The sequence below is a fragment of the Anomaloglossus baeobatrachus genome, chromosome 8 (assembly GCF_048569485.1).
Source record: "Anomaloglossus baeobatrachus isolate aAnoBae1 chromosome 8, aAnoBae1.hap1, whole genome shotgun sequence".
Classification (NCBI taxonomy): Eukaryota; Metazoa; Chordata; class Amphibia; order Anura; family Aromobatidae; genus Anomaloglossus; species Anomaloglossus baeobatrachus.
In genome coordinates this window covers 219137907-219157001 of record NC_134360.1, presented here as the reverse complement: position 1 = coordinate 219157001, position 19095 = coordinate 219137907, and the positions used below count along the sequence as shown (strand labels likewise).

The 19095-nt window shown below is 52.5% G+C and overlaps 1 protein-coding gene across 3 annotated transcripts in view; it reads right to left on the bottom strand.

Annotated features, from left to right (window-relative positions):
* The window catches only part of TTLL7 (tubulin tyrosine ligase like 7), a 144434-nt gene that overhangs the window by 105890 nt on the left and 19449 nt on the right, over positions 1–19095 (bottom strand). For 2 of the 3 annotated variants that reach the window (XM_075320225.1, XM_075320227.1), the window contains exons 1-2: positions 372–527; positions 137–268 (exon numbers count right to left, since the gene is read on the bottom strand). In XM_075320225.1, coding sequence (XP_075176340.1) covers positions 137–268; positions 372–396 — 157 coding nt within the window. In that variant the 5' untranslated portion in view covers positions 397–527. Of the gene's footprint in view, positions 1–136; positions 269–371; positions 533–19095 lie in introns of those variants that run through there. The other variant, XM_075320226.1, reaches the window with a different exon arrangement.

Below are 19095 nucleotides of genomic sequence, written 5' to 3'. Positions count from 1 at the left end.
TTTCCCGTTTTCCTCCCCTTCTTCCCGGAGCTAGATCTTTTTCATTTTTCCATCTCCATGCCCGCACAGCTGGGGGCCAAACGGCAGAGATGGCATCTCTCACACACACACACACACACACATCGCTGACACTTACCAATCTCATACTTGGTTCCAGCCACGTTGCCGGTGATGACGCCGGTTTTCCTTTTTTTCCGGATCTTTCTCCTGTTGGAGCCATTGGTCTGATAAGGCAATGCTGTACCGAGAGACAAGCTCGATGACGCGTCTACAAGACAAGAAGAAGACGTCTTACACTTCTGGATAACAAGTTCTAGAACGTTTACATAGAGAATGAGAATGGAATGAAGGTGAAAACACAAATGCCGTACCAGACTCATTAGGGAAGGATGGCATGATGGCCGGGGGCAAGGTGGAGTCAGGAGGGCACGGCGGAGGTCCGTACCCAGCTCACAGGAGCCGCTCGTCATATCATTGCTGGGAGGTGACGATCTCCGCGGTGAAGTCACGAGAGGCTGAAGAGGGCGATCCCCTGAAAAAAAGCAAAAAACATCAGATTGTAGTGAGAAAGACCCCACAAAGCCGGTGATGACCAACAGCTGCTGGCGAAACACCAAAATAAGTAACGCTCCAGTGTATATATGGACACAAGCAGACGGCCCTGTGCAAGAGCTGTAATGGTGGCCGTTCATCTCCTGCCTCCCCTACTCCAGCACATGCATGCTCAACTAGGACAAGTGTGCATGTGTTCTCAATGGGGATGAGGGAACCATTTATGAGGAGTCCATCCATACACATTGTTCCTTTGTCTATATCACTTCAATTCACTGCTCTCATGATAATGGCCGTCCAGATCACAGAACCAAAGTCTCATGAACCAGTCCTAGAAAAATGGGGGCACCAGTAAACGAGAAGGTGCCCATAACAAAAAATCAATATGGAGCCATTACTGGGGCAAAAAGTCAGAGTCCTCCCAGGATGACGCCCCTTGCTGCTCACAATGGCCATGAGGACAGTGACCGGGCCACCAACGTCAGGCGGGGGGTCCAGACTAAGGCGGGCACAATGTTGTCCCGACTCCATGACTTGATGATCAGAATCGCTCACAATGTGCAAGACTTCAGACTAATCCGTCCACAAATACTAATTGTTCCATCTGATCACCAAATATCAAGACCATGGGAAAAGGGCGGCTCTGGGAAGCCCTACTTGACCACAATAGCTTAGTTGGGGGGCACTTTTTGGATCCACAGTGCTACTTACCAACCCAAAATGGAGTCCTGACCTAAATTATCTGAGCAGGATGTGTAATCGCGAGTAACTGCAGGGGGGAGCGGGGAGTAGGAACATACGGGTCCTAATGCCGCTTGGGCCAAATGGTCCGATTAGAAGGACACTGGAAGGCCGGAGAGAACGGCACCAATTGCTTAAAAATTATGACAATATTAGAGATCAAGAGCATGTGTCAGCTGCGCACAGCGGAGGCCGCCATCATGTCAGCAATGAACAAGAAAACAAATCTATCGCCCAAGCATCAGGGATAAACGCAGCTCATGCAGAATCAGTCTCCTTTCCCTTCTGGCAGCTGACACTAGAGCCACTTCTTACTCCTCCGCAGAACAAGTCTTCTCCACTAGACTGCGCTGTACTGCTCCAGTCCTGACAAGCAGGAAAGAGATTTGCATTGGGTGCTGGAAGTGTGAAAAAGCATTTGTATCCTCATTAGGCGAAGGGGACTAAGCAATAGGGGAAGGTGACTGAACATGTGTGCCCTCCAGCACTCTGCTCATTAAGTGGGAGGAGACTGAGCGTGTGTGTCCTCCAGCACTCCGCTCATTAGGTGGTGGTGACTGAGCATGTGTGCCCTCCAGCACTCGCCTTATTAGGTGGTGGTTGTGGAGACACGGGGCTCAGTGGGTGCTCTCGTCCACTAAAACCCGCCGCCTTTAGAAAGACAGCGTGGCTCAGGGCTCATCCCAACTGAACGCCGGCCTCCTTAACCGTGGGCGTAACACTACTCAGACAACACAGGGTGAGGGAACCACAATAATTAGACTTTATTGGATCCCCAAACAATTAATGGCACATAACACATAACCAGAAAACACAAATGTAACAGGCAACAGAGTCTCACCCTTCCGCTGGCTCACCAGGGATTTAGAATGTCCATGCCTCAGAGGTTCCAGGGCTATTTACTCCAATCCAGCAGCACCCCGCTTTTGGCGGGCACCCACAGAGAAAGGAATAATGCCAGATTCAGGAAGCTGTGTGAGGTCTGCAAAGTCTGTAACAGGTGACTGAACTGTCCCAACCTGAGTGTCCTCCTTAGGTAGTCCTCGTATGATGTTACAATCCTGGCAGTCGGAGTCGAAATCCCTAGGCTGTGGATATGGTCTCCAACCGGAACCGGAGTCCCTAGATTGAAGCCATAAGATGTCCTGATCCTCTAGTCAGCTCCAAAGAGCTTAGACTGGATCCATCAGCATCCATCGACCTTCATCCACCCTGGTAGCTTAAAGAAGTCCCTTTTATAGCCATAACCTTCCCTTAGGATACACTGCGTCCTCATCGATTGGTTGGACAAGATTGCTTCTCCCATTGGAGGAATTTCAAGCTGCATGGATAATGTTCATTTAAATGATGTGCATAGAAAGACTCAGTATATCTACATGGAGTCGGCAAGTCACCGACTAGACAATGGCTGCTAAGGTAATTACATTATCAATTCACAACTACAATACAATGAATGCTCCAAAGGGTCTGGTCCCAAACAATAGTTAAGCAAACATGAGTTACCACACAGTAGAACAATACGTCTGGCTGAATTTTAAGAAACTTTAACCCATGAGAGTCCATGTCGTCACAGTGGTGACTGAGCGTGTGTGTCCTTCAGCACTCGCCTCATTGAGTGGAGGTGACTGAGCATGTGTGCCCTCCTGCACTCAGCTCATTAGGTGGAGGTGACTGAGCGTGTGTGTCCTGCAGCATTCAGCTCATTAGGTGGAGGTGACTGAGATTGTCTGTCCTCCAGCACACAACTCATTAAATAGATGTGACTGAGCATGTGTGTCCTCCAGCACTCGGCTCATTAAGTAGATAAGACTGAGCATGTGTGTCCTCCAGCACTCAGCTCATTAGGTCGAGGTGACTGAGCATGTGTGTCCTCATTAGGTGGACATAAATTAAATGCAATGCCACAGGCAAAAACAGTCCGCTCACCACACTCCACAGCGAAGGACATCATTGAAGATTCTTGTGCAAAGTCCAATAAGAATAATATGAGAAAAAGGGTATGCAATGATAAAGGACTCCATTGTCCGAAACCTGTTTGCCCTGACCTGAGATATATCTCTCTTTACCATGTCTTTTTTGCCATCATTTTAAATTTTTTGGAATAAACTTTTGTGGATTTTACAATGCAGGATGTTGGATCCTTTTTCTCATATTATTAAATGGAGATGACTGAGCGTGTGTCCTCCAGCACTCTGCCTATTAAGTGGAGGGGACTGAGCATGTGTGTCCTCTAGCACTCGGCTCATTAGGTGGAGGTGACTGAGCGTGTTTGTCCTCCAGCATTCGGTTCATTAGGTGGAGGTGACTGAGCGTGTGTATCCTCCAGCACTCGGCTCATTAGGTGGAGGTGACTGAGCATGTGAGTCCTCCAACACTCGGCTCATTAGGTGGAGGTGACTGAGCATGTGTGTCCTCCTGCACTCGGCTCATTAGGTGGATATGACTAAGCGTGTGTATCCTCCAGCACTCGGCTCATTAGGTGGAGGGGACTGAGTTTGTGTGTCCTCCAGCACTCGGCTCATTGGATGGATGTAATTGAGCGTGTGTCCTCCAGCACTCAGCTCATTAGGTGGATGTGACTGAGCGTGTGTGTCCTCCAGCACTCAGATCACTAGATGGAGGTGAGTGAGCGTGTGTGTCCTTCAGCGTTCGGCTCATTAGATGGATGTAACTGAGCATATGTGTCCTCCAGCACTCAGATCATTAGGTGGATGTGACTGAGCGTGTGTGTCCTCCAGCGCTCAGCTCATTAGATGGAAGTCACGGAGCTTGTGTGTCCTCCAGCACTCGGCTCAGATGGCTAGATGCCGCTGGGGCTGAGGAATTGGAGAACGATTGTTCTGGATATAGGTGCGGGTACCAGAGGTGGGGTCCCCAGGATATGCCATAAATCTCTGTACACACATTGGGTGGTCCTGGCTCTTTGTCACTGTATACGTGCTCTACCTATAGACCTGCAACATGTAAAATCCCCACACACGTCGCCCCTAGAGAGACAATAACAGAGGACATCACCGGAGACCAGGTAACTCCTCGCTCGTTGTATCACCAGGAAAACCTTCAGGATAATCTCCTCGTCCTCCTCCATCTCATCCAGGAAATCAATGATGCCTTAAAGCGACACGGATGCTTTTTCGATACAAGCAGATATTTCTCAATGGCCATAAAACTTCCTCCTTAATTGATCGTTGCCGGCCATAAATTCTGAGCAGTCACTATTCACTGGAAGCTGCAGGGCCGCAGTGCAGCACGAGCATCAATAGGACGGATACAGAGGAGTCTATGGGGGAGGGCACGAGGCCATAACGCCGGGAGAACTGACCAGCGCCCCCTGTAGGGAGGGCGTCACATCCCATACAATACCCCAGATAGAAAGGAAGCAGTGTCACTACAGAGACGACAAACCACATTCATAATTCATATAAACTTTTCAATGTATCCGATTATACTGAAAAGTGAAAATTTGTATCAATGTGGAGACTCCCAGCTGAGGGTCATCACATTCATTCAAGAGACGCTGGAGGTAACGCTAAGCCACTGGACCCCGAAAAATCCAAAACTTCTACGAAGGACCCAGTAACCACGTGTCATTTATCCTATGGGTCCTGTCAGGTGGCGGAGGGGCCCAACGAGGCAGCGGGGGCCGAGAGAGACTGCAGCCCTGCGCCCCGAGGGGCAATCATCTATTTTATGGTATTTCTTTAAAGAAGTCACATTAGACTAAATCCACTGAAGTTATACACTATTCACAAAAAGGTCCGAATATTTCATTTTTGAGTGAAATTTTAGGCTGAACCTACTATGCCCTCTGACCTTTCCAGGTGACCTTAATGTGACCTCTGCACTTTTGGAAGGTCTAGTTCAACTGTTCAATGTTTCAGGACTTTCTGCACAATTTGCTGTTTTCTATCAAGGCGCTTAATGGTAAAATTCACAACAAATATTTGATCCATGAGTCGCCCAATAAATTTCGGGGTTCAGTTAAACTTGATAATGAAACAAAACCAAAACGACAACTAACAATTGATCCGTAGCACCGCACCATTGTGAGGTTTCAAGCAGGAGGTTCTCACACGGAAGAGGCCACTGAGCTTAAAGTGTCACCAACAGGTTGTAGAGAGATACAGAGAGACTGGAAGAGCCACAGAAAGGCAGAGAAGTGGCCACTGAGCTTAGAGCGTCACAGAGTGTCACCAGCAGGGTGTACAGAGATACAGAGAGATTGGAAGAGTCACAAAAAGGCAGAAAAGTGGCCACTGAGCTTAAAGTGTCACCAACAGGTTGTACAGAGATACAGAGACTGGAAGAGTCACAGAAAGGCAGAGAAGTAGCCACTGAGCTTACAGTGTCACCAGCAGGTTGTACAGAGACACTGGAAGAGTCACAGAAAGGCAGAGAATTGGTCACTGAGCTTAGAGTGTCACCAGCAAGTTGTACAGAGATATAGAGAGACTGGAAGAGTCCGAGAAGTGGACGACCTCTGGCCACATCCCACATTAATGATGGCTTCACTGTGAACATTACCCTGCAAAACCAGATGAATGTCAAACAACTCCAGGCACATTTGAGAGAGGTGAGAGGCATCCCAAGTGTCACATCAGACCATGCAAAACTGTTCACATTAGTGTGGTCTGTGTGCTAGTATGGTACCTGACCACACACCAGGCACTGGTATCATCTACGCTGGACGAGGGACCAGTGGCCTTATTGCTGGTCACTGATAAAAGTCAATTCCCACTAAGCAGAAATGATGGCCGCCAATGAGACGTGAAGGAGAGCGTTGTGCATGAGCCGTTGCTGTCACCAGACGAGGCTTTGGTGGTGGTGTTATATTGTCCGCCGCTGTGTGTGGTCCATACAAAACGGCCCTCTACTGTTTGATGGTGCAGTGAGAGCTCCTAATACTGGAATAATATCATTACTCCAGTCATTGTGCCTCTGCGTGAACAGCACCAGCCTAATGTCATCTTCATGGAGGATAATGCTCCAGCTCATCATTAGGGAACGGCTGCTGGAGACTGGGGGACCTCAAATGGAGCGGCTGGCACTTTCTCCAGACCTGAATCCCATAGAAATATGAAATTACTTACCGGTAATGTATTGTTTCTGAACCCATGACAGCACCACGAGAAGGGATCTGCCCTTCAAGAACAGGAAACCTACAGGATAAAAAGGGTGGTCCCTCTCCCCGAATCAGTTGGTTAAAGAGCATGAAAGGACCTCCGGTAAAAGGAGCATTGTTATGACATAAAACTACCACCATCATATATCCACGTGAAGAGGAGTGAAAACAAAACACTGGGTAATACACCCGGGTGCAGTGAGAGAATGTAAGGGTCCTGTCATGGGTTCAGAAAAAACACATTACCGGTATGTAATTTCGTATTTTTCCAATACCCATGACAGCACCACGAAAGAATTACATAGACAGAAAATACTTTAGGGGGAGGACTACAGTCTGCAGAACCCTTCTCCCAAAGGTGAGGTCGGAGAAGCAGAAGTCCAACCTATAGTGTTTGTAGAAAGCGGAAGAAGACCACTGTGGCCGCCTTACAGATCTAGACCTCTAGATGGAGACCTCCGATCCTTCAGCCCAGGAAGATGCCATTGCCCTCATGGAGTGAGCTTTCAGACCTGCAGGCACCTCTCTACCACTAGCTGTGTAAGCGAAGGAAATGGCCTCTGTGATCCACCTAGCCAAAGTGGACTTAGAAGCCTTAAGACCCTTTCTACTACCATGAAACACTATGAACAATGACTTGTCCTTCCCCCAAGCACTGGTGACTAACAAATATCCAGGCAATGCCACCCTAGGTCTTCCTGATTTTGTAGGACTATCATAAAATGAAGGAAGAACAATCTCCTGAGACTTATGAAAATGAGAAGCTACTTTTGGGAGATAAGACGGGTCAGGTTTGAGGATGAATCTATCTTCAAAATGTGTAGGGTGATCTATGGATAGATTCTCAATGTCACTAACCCTGCGCACTGACGTTAAGGCGGTAAGGATAATAGTTTTGAGGGAAGGATTTCTGAGTTATGTAGACTCTAAGGGCTCAAACAGGGACTTTGTCAAGGCTGACAGGACTAGATTAAGATTCCATGAAGGCAATAATAAACTACGCTGGGGTCTGGATCTAGAGCAGGCCCTGATAAATTGGGAAATCCAGAGGTCTCCTGCTAGGTCATCATTATACAAGGCGGCCAAGGCAGAAATCTGAACTTTCAGGGTGCTAACTGACAGACCCAGCTCTAATCCTTTCTGGAGGAACTCTAGGATGACCCCAACTGATGCAGGGAGTAGTATCGCCCTTTTTATCCTGTAGGTTTCCTGTCCTTGAAGAGCAGATCCCCTCTCTCATCGTGCCTTCATGGGTGCTGGAAAAAAACAATGGATCAGCTGATTCACCGTGTAGAGGCTGTAACTCAGAACCCCAATGACCTGAGGGCCACCCTTCAAGAAGAGTGGGATGCCGGCCTCCGCAGACAATAATGCCACTGGTGACCAGCAGGAGGCGCCATTCTCAGTTGTAATTGATTCTCAAGGTCACAGGACAAGTTACTGAGACACTGACATTTTTGGGGGGGATACACTCATCACTGGTGTTGGCTTTTGTTTCAATACATTGTTTGAGATGAGAAATCTCCATTGCTGCTTCTCTGACATGCCGACTGTCCTGATAAAATATCACTGCGGGAACTTTTTACAAAGGCCAGATATCCCTAACGTTTTGTGAGCAGTGTAGATAACGGTAGGTATCTGTATATGATTGTATATTACTGCATAGGGTCGGGTATAACTATATAAATACAGCCCTGTACAGACAGCGATGTTTTCTCCGAAGCTGGAAGAAGAAACCATCGGACGGACGGACGGAGGCAGCCGACAGACGGGATCGCGGCGCTGGATGGGATTATCTCCATGGTTGTTATTCCCGATTTGTCCACAGTCGTGTATTTACCAAAATGCCCTTGTGGTGGCTATTGTAGGGCAGAGCATTCAACCATCGCTGTCTGGAGATAATCGGTGAAAAATCCAGCGTCCGGCCTGAAACTGCACCACATTATAAGAGCAAAAAAAAAGAAGCCCAAAAACACACAACGGATTAAAGGGAAGGCACGGGTTACCAGTACGACCAGTGATTCCTTAACTCATCCATTTTCTGCCGCTTTTCATCCGTTTTCTTACATTTTGCTTTCTACTGTATTGTTCTTACCGTAACTGAAAGTATCGGCAGCTGAACAACCGAGACAAGTCACTATGTCCTTATATCTGTCTGTCACCAGAGGAGACCCCCGAACGTGAAGCAAGTGTGCGGATGGAAGAACCCGTACGAGCAACAGCACTCGGCCGCCATGACGGTACCATCATATTTCCATAAACAGTGCCCACAATAATAAGTACCAGCAGAGGGTGCACCGTAAATAATGACAACAGAGGGACCATCACATAGAAGAGTACACAGCATAAACAGCGCCAGACGGCCCATCACACATAGTGAAAGGAGAGGGACACCATAAATGCTGCCAGAAGGCCCACCAGAGATACTGAGTGCAGAGGGCCCACCAGAGATACTGAGTGCAGAGGGCCCACCAGAGATACTGAGTGCAGAGGGCTCACCAGAGATACTGAGTGCAGAGGGCTCACCAGAGATACTGAGTGCAGAGGGCTCACCAGAGATACTGAGTGCAGAGGGCTCACCAGAGATACTGAGTGCAGAGGGCTCACCAGAGATACTGAGTGCAGAGGGCCCACCAGAGATACTGAGTGCAGAGGGCTCACCAGAGATACTGAGTGCAGAGGGCTCACCAGAGATACTGAGTGCAGAGGGCCCACCAGAGATACTGAGTGCAGAGGGCCCACCAGAGATACTGAGTGCAGAGGGCCCACCAGAGATACTGAGGGCAGAGGGCCCACCACAGATACTGAGAGCAGAGGGCCCACCACAGATACTGAGAGCAGAGGGCCCACCAGATACTGAGAGCAGAGGGCCCACCATAGATACTGAGAGCAGAAGGCCCACCACAGATACTGAGTTCAGAGGGCCAACCATAGATACTGAGAGCAGAGGGCCCACCATAGATACTGAGAGCAGAGGGCCCACCACAGATACTGAGAGCAGAGGGCCCACCAGAGATACTGAGGGCAGAGGGCCCACCACAGATACTGAGAGCAGAGGGCCCACCACAGATACTGAGAGCAGAGGGCCCACCACAGATACTGAGTGCAGAGGGCCCACCACAGATACTGAGAGCAGAGGGCCCACCAGAGATACTGAGGGCAGAGGGCCCACCAGAGATACTGAATGCAGAGGGCCCACCAGAGATACTGAGTGCAGAGGGCCCACCAGAGATACTGAGAGCAGAGAGCACACTATAGATACTGAGGGCAGAGGGCCCACCATAGATACTAATAGGAGAGAGCACACCAGAGATACTGAGTGCAGAGGGCCCACCAGAGATACTGAGTGCAGAGGGCCCACCATAGATACTGAGAACAGAGTGCCCACCAGAGATACTGAGGGCAGAGGGCCCACCAGAGATACTGAGTGCAGAGGGCCCACCATAGATACTGAGAGCAGAGAGCATACTATAGATACTGAGGGCAGAGGGCCCACCATAGATACTAATAGGAGAGAGCACACCAGAGATACTGAGTGCAGAGGGCCCACCAGAGATACTGAGTGCGGAGGGCCCACCATAGATACTGAGAGCAGAGAGCACACTATAGATACTGAGGGCAGAGGGCCCCCCACAGATACTGAGAGCAGAGGGCCCACCAGATACTGAGAGCAGAGGGCCCACCATAGATACTGAGAGCAGAGGGCCCACCACAGATACTGAGAGCAGAGGGCCCACCAGAGATACTGAGAGCAGAGGGCCCACCAGAGATACTGAGAGCAGAGGGCCCACCAGATACTGAGAGCAGAGGGCCCACCATAGATACTGAGAGCAGAGGGCCCACCACAGATACTGAGAGCAGAGGGCCCACCACAGATACTGAGAGCAGAGGGCCCACCAGAGATACTGAGGGCAGAGGGCCCACCAGAGATACTGAGTGCAGAGGGCCCACCAGAGATACTGAGTGCAGAGGGCCCACCAGAGATACTGAGTGCAGAGGGCCCACCATAGATACTGAGAGCAGAGAGCACACTATAGATACTGAGGACAGAGGCCCCACCACAGATACTGAGAGCAGAGGGCCCACCAGATACTGAGAGCAGAGGGCCCACCATAGATACTGAGAGCAGAGGGCCCACCACAGATACTGAGAGCAGAGGGCCCACCAGAGATACTGAGGGCAGAGGGCCCACCAGAAATACTGAGGGAAGAGGGCCCACCAGAGATACTGAGAGCAGAGGGCCCACCAGAGATACTGAGGGAAGAGGGCCCACCAGAGATACTGAGGGCAGAGGGCCCACCAGAGATACTGAGTGCAGAGGGCCCACCATAGATACTGAGAGCAGAGAGCACACTATAGATATTGAGGGCAGAGGGCCCACCATAGATACTAATAGGAGAGAGCACACCAGAGATACTGAGTGCAGAGGGCCCACCATAGATACTGAGAGCAGAGAGCACCCTATAGATACTGAGGGCAGAGGGCCCACCACAGATACTGAGAGCAGAGGGCCCACCAGATACTGAGAGCAGAGGGCCCACCATAGATACTGAGCGCAGAGGGCCCACCACAGATACTGAGAGCAGAGGGCCCACCAGATACTGAGAGCAGAGGGCCCACCATAGATACTGAGAGCAGAGGGCCCACCAGATACTGAGAGCAGAGGGCCCACCATAGATACTGAGAGCAGAGGGCCCACCACAGATACTGAGAGCAGAGGGCCCACCAGAGATACTGAGGGCAGAGGGCCCACCAGAGATACTGAGTGCAGAGGGCCCACCAGAGATACTGAGTGCAGAGGGCCCACCAGAGATACTGAGTGCAGAGGGCCCACCATAGATACTGAGAGCAGAGAGCACACTATAGATACTGAGGACAGAGGCCCCACCACAGATACTGAGAGCAGAGGGCCCACCAGATACTGAGAGCAGAGGGCCCACCATAGATACTGAGAGCAGAGGGCCCACCACAGATACTGAGAGCAGAGGGCCCACCACAGATACTGAGAGCAGAGGGCCCACCAGAGATACTGAGGGCAGAGGGCCCACCAGAAATACTGAGGGAAGAGGGCCCACCAGAGATACTGAGAGCAGAGGGCCCACCAGAGATACTGAGGGAAGAGGGCCCACCAGAGATACTGAGGGCAGAGGGCCCACCAGAGATACTGAGTGCAGAGGGCCCACCATAGATACTGAGAGCAGAGAGCACACTATAGATATTGAGGGCAGAGGGCCCACCATAGATACTAATAGGAGAGAGCACACCAGAGATACTGAGTGCAGAGGGCCCACCATAGATACTGAGAGCAGAGAGCACCCTATAGATACTGAGGGCAGAGGGCCCACCACAGATACTGAGAGCAGAGGGCCCACCAGATACTGAGAGCAGAGGGCCCACCATAGATACTGAGCGCAGAGGGCCCACCACAGATACTGAGAGCAGAGGGCCAACCAGATACTGAGAGCAGAGGGCCCACCATAGATACTGAGAGCAGAGGGCCCACCAGATACTGAGAGCAGAGGGCCCACCACAGATACTGAGAGCAGAGGGCCCACCAGAGATACTGAGGGCAGAGGGCCCACCAGAGATACTGAGGGCAGAGGGCCCACCAGAGATACTGAGGGCAGAGGGCCCACCAGAGATACTGAGAACAAAGGGCCCACAATAGATACTGAGAGCAGAGGGCCCACCATAGACACTGAGAGCAAAGGGACCCACCATAGACACTGAGAGCAAAGGGCCCACCACAGATACTGAGTGCTGAGGGCCACCATAGATACTGAGAGCAGAGGGACCACCATAGATACTGAGAGCAGAGGGCCCTCCATAGATACTGAGAGCTGAGGGCCCACCATAGACACTGAGAGCAGAGGGCCCACCATAGATACTGAAAGCAGAGGGCCCACCAGAGATACTGAGAGCAAAGGGACCCACCATAGATACTGAGAGCAGAGGACCCACCATAGACACTGAGTGCTGAGGGCCACCATAGATACTGAGAGCAGAGGGCCCTCCATAGATACTGAGAGCTGAGGGCCCACCATAGATACTGAGAGCAGAGGGCCCACCATAGATACTGAGAGCAAAGGGCCCACCATAGATACTGAGAGCAAAGGGCCCACCATAGACACTGAGAGCAGAGGGCCCACCATAGATACTGAAAGCAGAGGGCCCACCAGAGATACTGAGAGCAAAGGGCCCACCATAGATACTGAGAGCAAAGGGCCCGCCATAGACACTGAGAGCAGAGGGCCCACCATAGACACTGAGAGCAGAGGGCCCACCAGAGATACTGAGAGCAGAGTGCCCACCATAGACACTGAGAGCAGAGGGCCCACCATAGATACTGAGTGCAGAGGGCCCACCATAGATACTAAGAGCAGAGGGCCAACCATAGATACTGAGTGCAGAGGACCCACCATAAAAACTGTGGGCAGAGAGCCCACCATAAACAATACCGACATACAGTGCCATTAGAATCCCTCCCATAAATTTGCCCATCCTAAAATATGTCAGCACAGCGTTGCTTATGGGACAGATGACGGACGATCTTCAGAATCCCAGAAGAGCAGCTGTGTCTCCTTAAAGGGATAGTCTGAGATATGAATAGAATCTCATGCTACGGTTCTGGAGGAGGTCAGTCCCGGTTTCACCACATTACACATGCAAATACACACTAGGTTACCCTGTTCCCACTGGTGACTGGGCTAGGGTAGGGTAATAAAAAGGTCGCCGACAGAGTGGTATTTATAGGATGCCCTCAACAGGGGCCCCAGTCCCACTAGCTTAGGACCTGGGAGGGGGGAGGAGCAGCCATCAGGGGGAGTCAGGAGCCAACACAACAGTCAAAAGTTGTTCTCCAGCAGGAGAGCAGCGGAGCAGACATGCCTCACAGGTGCTCCGTTGGGAAGGAGGAGAAAGTTCACACGGTTTCCGTGGGGAGAGCGAACCTGCTCCCCTCGGAACCAACGTCACGCAGGGCGGCAGGACCTTAGGGAAGATCATACTTCATGTTGGTTTTCCAGAAACTGCCTGGAAGGGGAAAGTTTCAAGCTTCCATGACCACACAGCGCCCGACAGCACAGTGCCATATAGGATCTGGGGCTTCGCTTCAAGCCGGACCCCACATCAGAACCGTGGCACCTGCAGATACGGACAAGAGTACATCTCGTGAAACGCAGGGTCCCCTCGTAGCTTCAAGCCAGGGGATCCACAGACAGGCGTTACAAGGAGAAACCCACCGAACACCAAACCGGACTGATCTCTAAAGGGATTCGGATTCGACGGAGCCCATCACAGCAAGTGACCGGTATTACCTGGGTGAGCGGCATTGTACAAAAATGAGTAAACAACCTAGAACCGTAGCCATAGACTCTGACTCTTTATTACCTGTACTGCCGCTCCGAGCCGCCATCACTACTCCCCTCATCATCCTCCCCGAGGCCTGCTCCACCTGCGGAGAGCGATACTATCCCTGGCTGCTACTACCATCTTCCCCGGAGAACAGCGACAGCAGCATCAGCCCATTTCCTGGCCGCATAGCACAGGTGGCGTCACAACAAACACCTCACTACTACTCCCAACATCTCTCCCCTGCCATCTTCTGTATGCCTTGGGGCAACGGAGGCGGGCTAGGCCACCTGTGATAACGACAGTCGACGGCCCAGTTAAACGCACCTGCTCCGTGGGGCGCTACATCAGCACCATCATCACCTCTGAGGCCAGTGATTGGTTGGAGCGGCCATGTGACTGAACGGCACGTCATCATTGCAGGGGACAGTGGGGCGATCGAGTGTCATCCGGGGGCTGAAAGGGGGGAAATACTTTTCCTTTCTCATCATTTTTCAGCTGTTCACTGTGACGCCCTGGCCTATCAGGTCGTCACAAGGGTGCTATGCAATTTGCCCTTCTGCATGGTACCCGCTCCTCCTTGGTTACGGGTCCTGTCCTTTTGGTGTTGCTTAAGAACAGGTATGCACAAATCCTGAGGAACACTCTGCACCACACCCAACAGACACCCATTGGACAGCCTGAGGGGAATAGGGCCGCCCAAATGGAGGGATGGTAGAAGGAGGGCCAGAAGTGTCAGAAAGTAGAGAAAGTTTGTGCACAGCAGTGACAGGAAAAGGTCACACTGCGGAGCTGGGCTCCTGTACCCGTCCCAGGTGCCAGACGTTGGCCTGGCCTGGAAGGAGCTGGAACCCCGGTCGCAGGGGGTAGTGGCAAGGGGCACAGTACTGCCACGGAGGGCAGATCGGCGGCCTTGTGCTACAACCGGGCAGTGGCCAGGGCACGACGGGGTACGCAGACCCTAGGCTGGGAAGTAGCTTCACGCAGCCCAGTAATTTACCCGACGAGGATGGTGTCTTCACGAGCCGTTCTCCACCCGCTCCAAAATCGGGGTACAAGCGCAACGAGAGGGATAGGACTTCCCATGATCGTCCAGAAAATCCCAAGCTTGAACCCTGAGAGCAAGCTCACTCTGTTAGCCAGACGAGTGAGCGGGACTTGAGTAGTTTCAGGCAAAAGGGATTCGCACAGAGTAAACACAGTGCCAAGGGACAAGGCTTCAGACCAACCAGCAACGCCAAAAGGGCACGGACCCAGCGTGCTCCAACAACATCTGCAGGGCATTCAGGACTTTGGTTTACCCGTTGTCGGTGTCAGGATTTCTGGACTGTGTGAGTACGTTGTGCCCCTTTTCTCCCGACGGGTCCCCATCCTTACACTGCCGAGCCCCGGGACACCTTCCCCCTGCCCACGGAGGGGTTAACATCACAAGCTGCCATCCCATCGCTCCCGGGCGCTCCCCCAAACGCTGCAGCGGTGGTATCCCACGTTACCACGACCCGTGGGTGGCGTCACAAACTTTATTTTTCACCCCCCTTGTAAATACCACCTTCCATACCCCCTCACCCTTATTCATTTCGAGTGGCCATGCGACCCCGCCTCGGGTCCAAAGACCCCTCGAGCCACTGCGGATCCGGATCCGAGCAGCCCGTAGGCTGTCGCAGGGGCGGCACATTCACCATATGTTGCTTCCTCTGAGAACCCTTTAAGGGGTACCCGGTGGTTCTCCGGTCAGTCTATCCCTGTATGGCGGCTGAGCTGAATGTATCTAAGCTGCAGCACCGCACACGACCCGCCGCGCTGTGTCTTCCAGAAGTGATCGGCGCGGCGTCATCCGACCGTCGTCCTCCGGCTTTTCTGTGTTCACATTTCGCTCTTTCTTATAAGGCTATGTGCCCACGCTGCGGATTTTGCCGCGGATTTGCCGCGGATTTACCGCGGATTTTCCGAAAATCTGCAGCAGCGGCACTTCCAAGCCATTTCAATGGCATTTTGGAAAAGCTGTGTCCATGCTGCGGATTTTTCCGCGGTGGATTTGCCGCGGATTTTGATCCGGAAAAATCTGCAGCATGTCAATTATTGTTGCGGATTTTGGTGCGGATTTTGGGTATAGAATGGGGAAAAAAAAAAAAAAAAATCCGCATCAAAATCCGAGGCAAATTCGCGGTACTCCGCGGTAAATCCGCGGCAAAAATAAGGTGCGGATTTGCCGCGAAAGTCGCGGATTTTCATGCAGAAAAATCCGCAGGTACATTCTACCGTGGACACATAGCCTAAGTCTTTATATACACCCCGGCGTCTTGTCAGCAATAATTCTGCTATCACAGATAAGTGACACCCGGCGACACGAGCGGCTGCCGGCGGAGGGGGAGGGGGTCTTGTGATCGCGGCGTTCTTGATTACTATAATCCCCGGCGCTGAGCGCTCCTTTGTCTCCAGCTATTGTTATTTGTGAGGATCTCTCGTCTCTGCAGCAGTCACACATGGCCGCTCATCACACACAGATCCCTAATTATCCCGGGGCAGGAGCTGGAGCAATATACATACTATATACAGCGTGTATATGTAGTGGGTGGGCCTACCCCCTACTAGTCTAGCATAGATAACCCGGCACTGTTGTTATTAAAAATGTTTTACTATTGTTATATGATGTGTTAGGGCACCCCCTAGTGGCCGGGTGGGACGGCTGTTGCCACCGGGGAGGAGGAGTCGGCCGGATATCTAGGCAAGGTCTGAATGTGTGTGAGGGAGAGAGGATCCGGGGCAGCGGAGAGTGCACATCTGCAGCGGCAAGTGCGATTGTGTGAGCGGACCATCAAGGGACACCGGAGATCAGGAGGTGGACGTAACCTCAGAGCCTATTCTGCCGGTGTGGGTCCGGTGTATGCTTGGCTGAAGAGTGGGAGCCCGGAGGAAGTAGAGTACTTTGGGCATATCCCCACCAGAGGGTGCGTTTGGGCAGGTTGTCCCCAGCTCCACTAATATTGCCGGAATCCGCTGACCGGAGTGTTTTATCTTTGAGAATAAATGTCGTTTTTATTGCATCTGGACTTTTGCCTGCAGCCTTTTTGTGCATCGGCCGATGAAGACACCGACATACACTCTCTCAACATTAAAGAAGTGATGAAGCCAGGGATGTGCCTTGAATACAGTGCTGCCACGACTACACAGCCAGAGGCCTCCCTGGCTGGTCACTTCAAGTGGCGTAGTCGGCAGGATCCGAGTCCCTTGCCGGAGAACCAGGAGTCTGAAGACCAAGTAGTGCCTGAAGCACGGAATTCGGACGATGAAAGAAGATTCCCAGTCCCATGGTGGGAGGAAGAAGTGCCCAAGGCGTTGGACCGGGCACAAGATGGCGGCAAGATGGCCGACGTCTGTGAAGAAACAGAAAAGGCGCGGAAAATTGGCGCCGAAAGAAGAGCCTGGGGCTGGCCGGTGCCGAAGAGAAAGCATGGAGTACTCCGCCCAAAGAGGGGAGGCGCCAGCTCCAGGGCACGGAAGAAGAAAAGGAAAAAGAAGTACCTCAGCGGAGGAGTCAAGATGATGCGTGAGGCTGGGGGTGGAGTCCGTTTAAGAGCGGGAAACGAAGACCCGCCTCCACTTCCTCCAGCCTCAGCGTCGACACCACCGCCATTAATAGCGATTCTGTCGGAAACCGAGATGGAGAACTTTGGGCAACCTGCGGAGTTGGCGACGACGATGGCCCTCATCAGCCTCGGTCGAGGCCGACCTCGGTTCGCCCCTGCTAGCGAGGCCGCGATAGCGGACCTTCCCATTGGACCGGGAGGTTCTACGAGGCCAGACAAAGTTTCCTGGAAGACCTCATGGGATGCTCAAACCGGGAGCACCATCACAGAGGTGAAGGCGACCTATGCTACCCCGCCCATGCCAAGCCGTCCGGGGGTTGCTGTTTTCCCATGGGACACCCCGCAGCTTAACGCCGCCGCCACACCCTTTGTTCCGGCGCCAGAGTCGGCCGAGGAGTTAGCCGGGCGTCTAGAGAAGGACCACCTGGGCTTCTTCTGGGACCCAGTCATCGTCTCACCGGAGGAGTCGCGCCCCAGTGTTCCGCCCCCGAAGCCTGACCCCGTCCAAGAACGGCTCCTGGCTGAGACTGTTGCCCGGGAAATGCTGTTCGGTTCCGGTGGCGAGAAGTTAGCCCAGCAGTTTGTGACCGGGGTGGTAGTCAAGTTTAATCAGCAAGAGGGATACGGCTTCATCCGAGAAGTAGAGACCGGGGATGATTATTTTTATAACCGGGTTCATCTCGACGTCGAAGGACTCCCTAAGCGACTTCACACCCTTTGGCCGGGCGAAAAAGTCACCTTCCTGCCGGATGCCGGTAGCCGCGGCCTGTTTGCCGTCTGCGTCTCCCGCATGCCGACCACCCGGGAAGCGGAGCAGTGGCAGGAGGAGATAGAGTGGGAGGAGCAGCAAGAGCGGCGCCGGAGCCATGCCAAACCGCTCCCGCCCGCGCCTCCTCAGCCCCAGCGCGTCCTGGCTGCTGCCCCGGAAGCAGTGATGGAACCGGCTCCTGATCCGGAGAAGTTCCCAGCCGTGGTAGCGGTGACCCAAAACGTGACTAATAAGCCGGTCATTATGCTGGATGCACCACCACCATCCCGGGCAGGAACACCGTCACCGCCAAGAGGAGCTGCAGCAGCTGTGCCGGAGGAACCGTCCTACGCCCCGGTGTCTTTCAGGCGAATCCGCCGCCAACCGGGACAAACTCTGGGGGCCTACATCCAGGCTCAAGCGGAAGAATGGAAGAGAGCCTGGCCCCCAGAGTAAGTTGTTGCCTCCAGCACTTGCCGAGACCGGTGTTGTTCCAGACCGGCAGAAAGTTCCTCTGTTGTTGTAAAGTTTTACGGGCCTGTTACCTCCAGCGAAGACCGGGAGCGCTCTTGAAGCCTCCGGGCACCTCCAGCGAAGACCGGGAGCGCTACTGAAGCCTCCGGGCACCCATCTAAGACCGGGAGCGCTGTTGAGCCTCCGGGCGCTATCCAGAGACCGGGAGCGCTGTTGCGCCATCAAGCGCCCCTCAAGACCGGGAGCGCCGCTGAACTGGTGCCGCTGTTGAGGACTGAACCGAAAGGTTTTTATGTGTTTATGTTTTTATGTGTTTAAGAGCCTTGCCGGGAGGCTCGGATTTTAAGAGGGGAGGCATGTAGTGGGTGGGCCTACCCCCTACTAGTCTAGCATAGATAACCCGGCACTGTTGTTATTAAAAATGTTTTACTATTGTTATATGATGTGTTAGGGCACCCCCTAGTGGCCGGGTGGGACGGCTGTTGCCACCGGGGAGGAGGAGTCGGCCGGATATCTAGGCA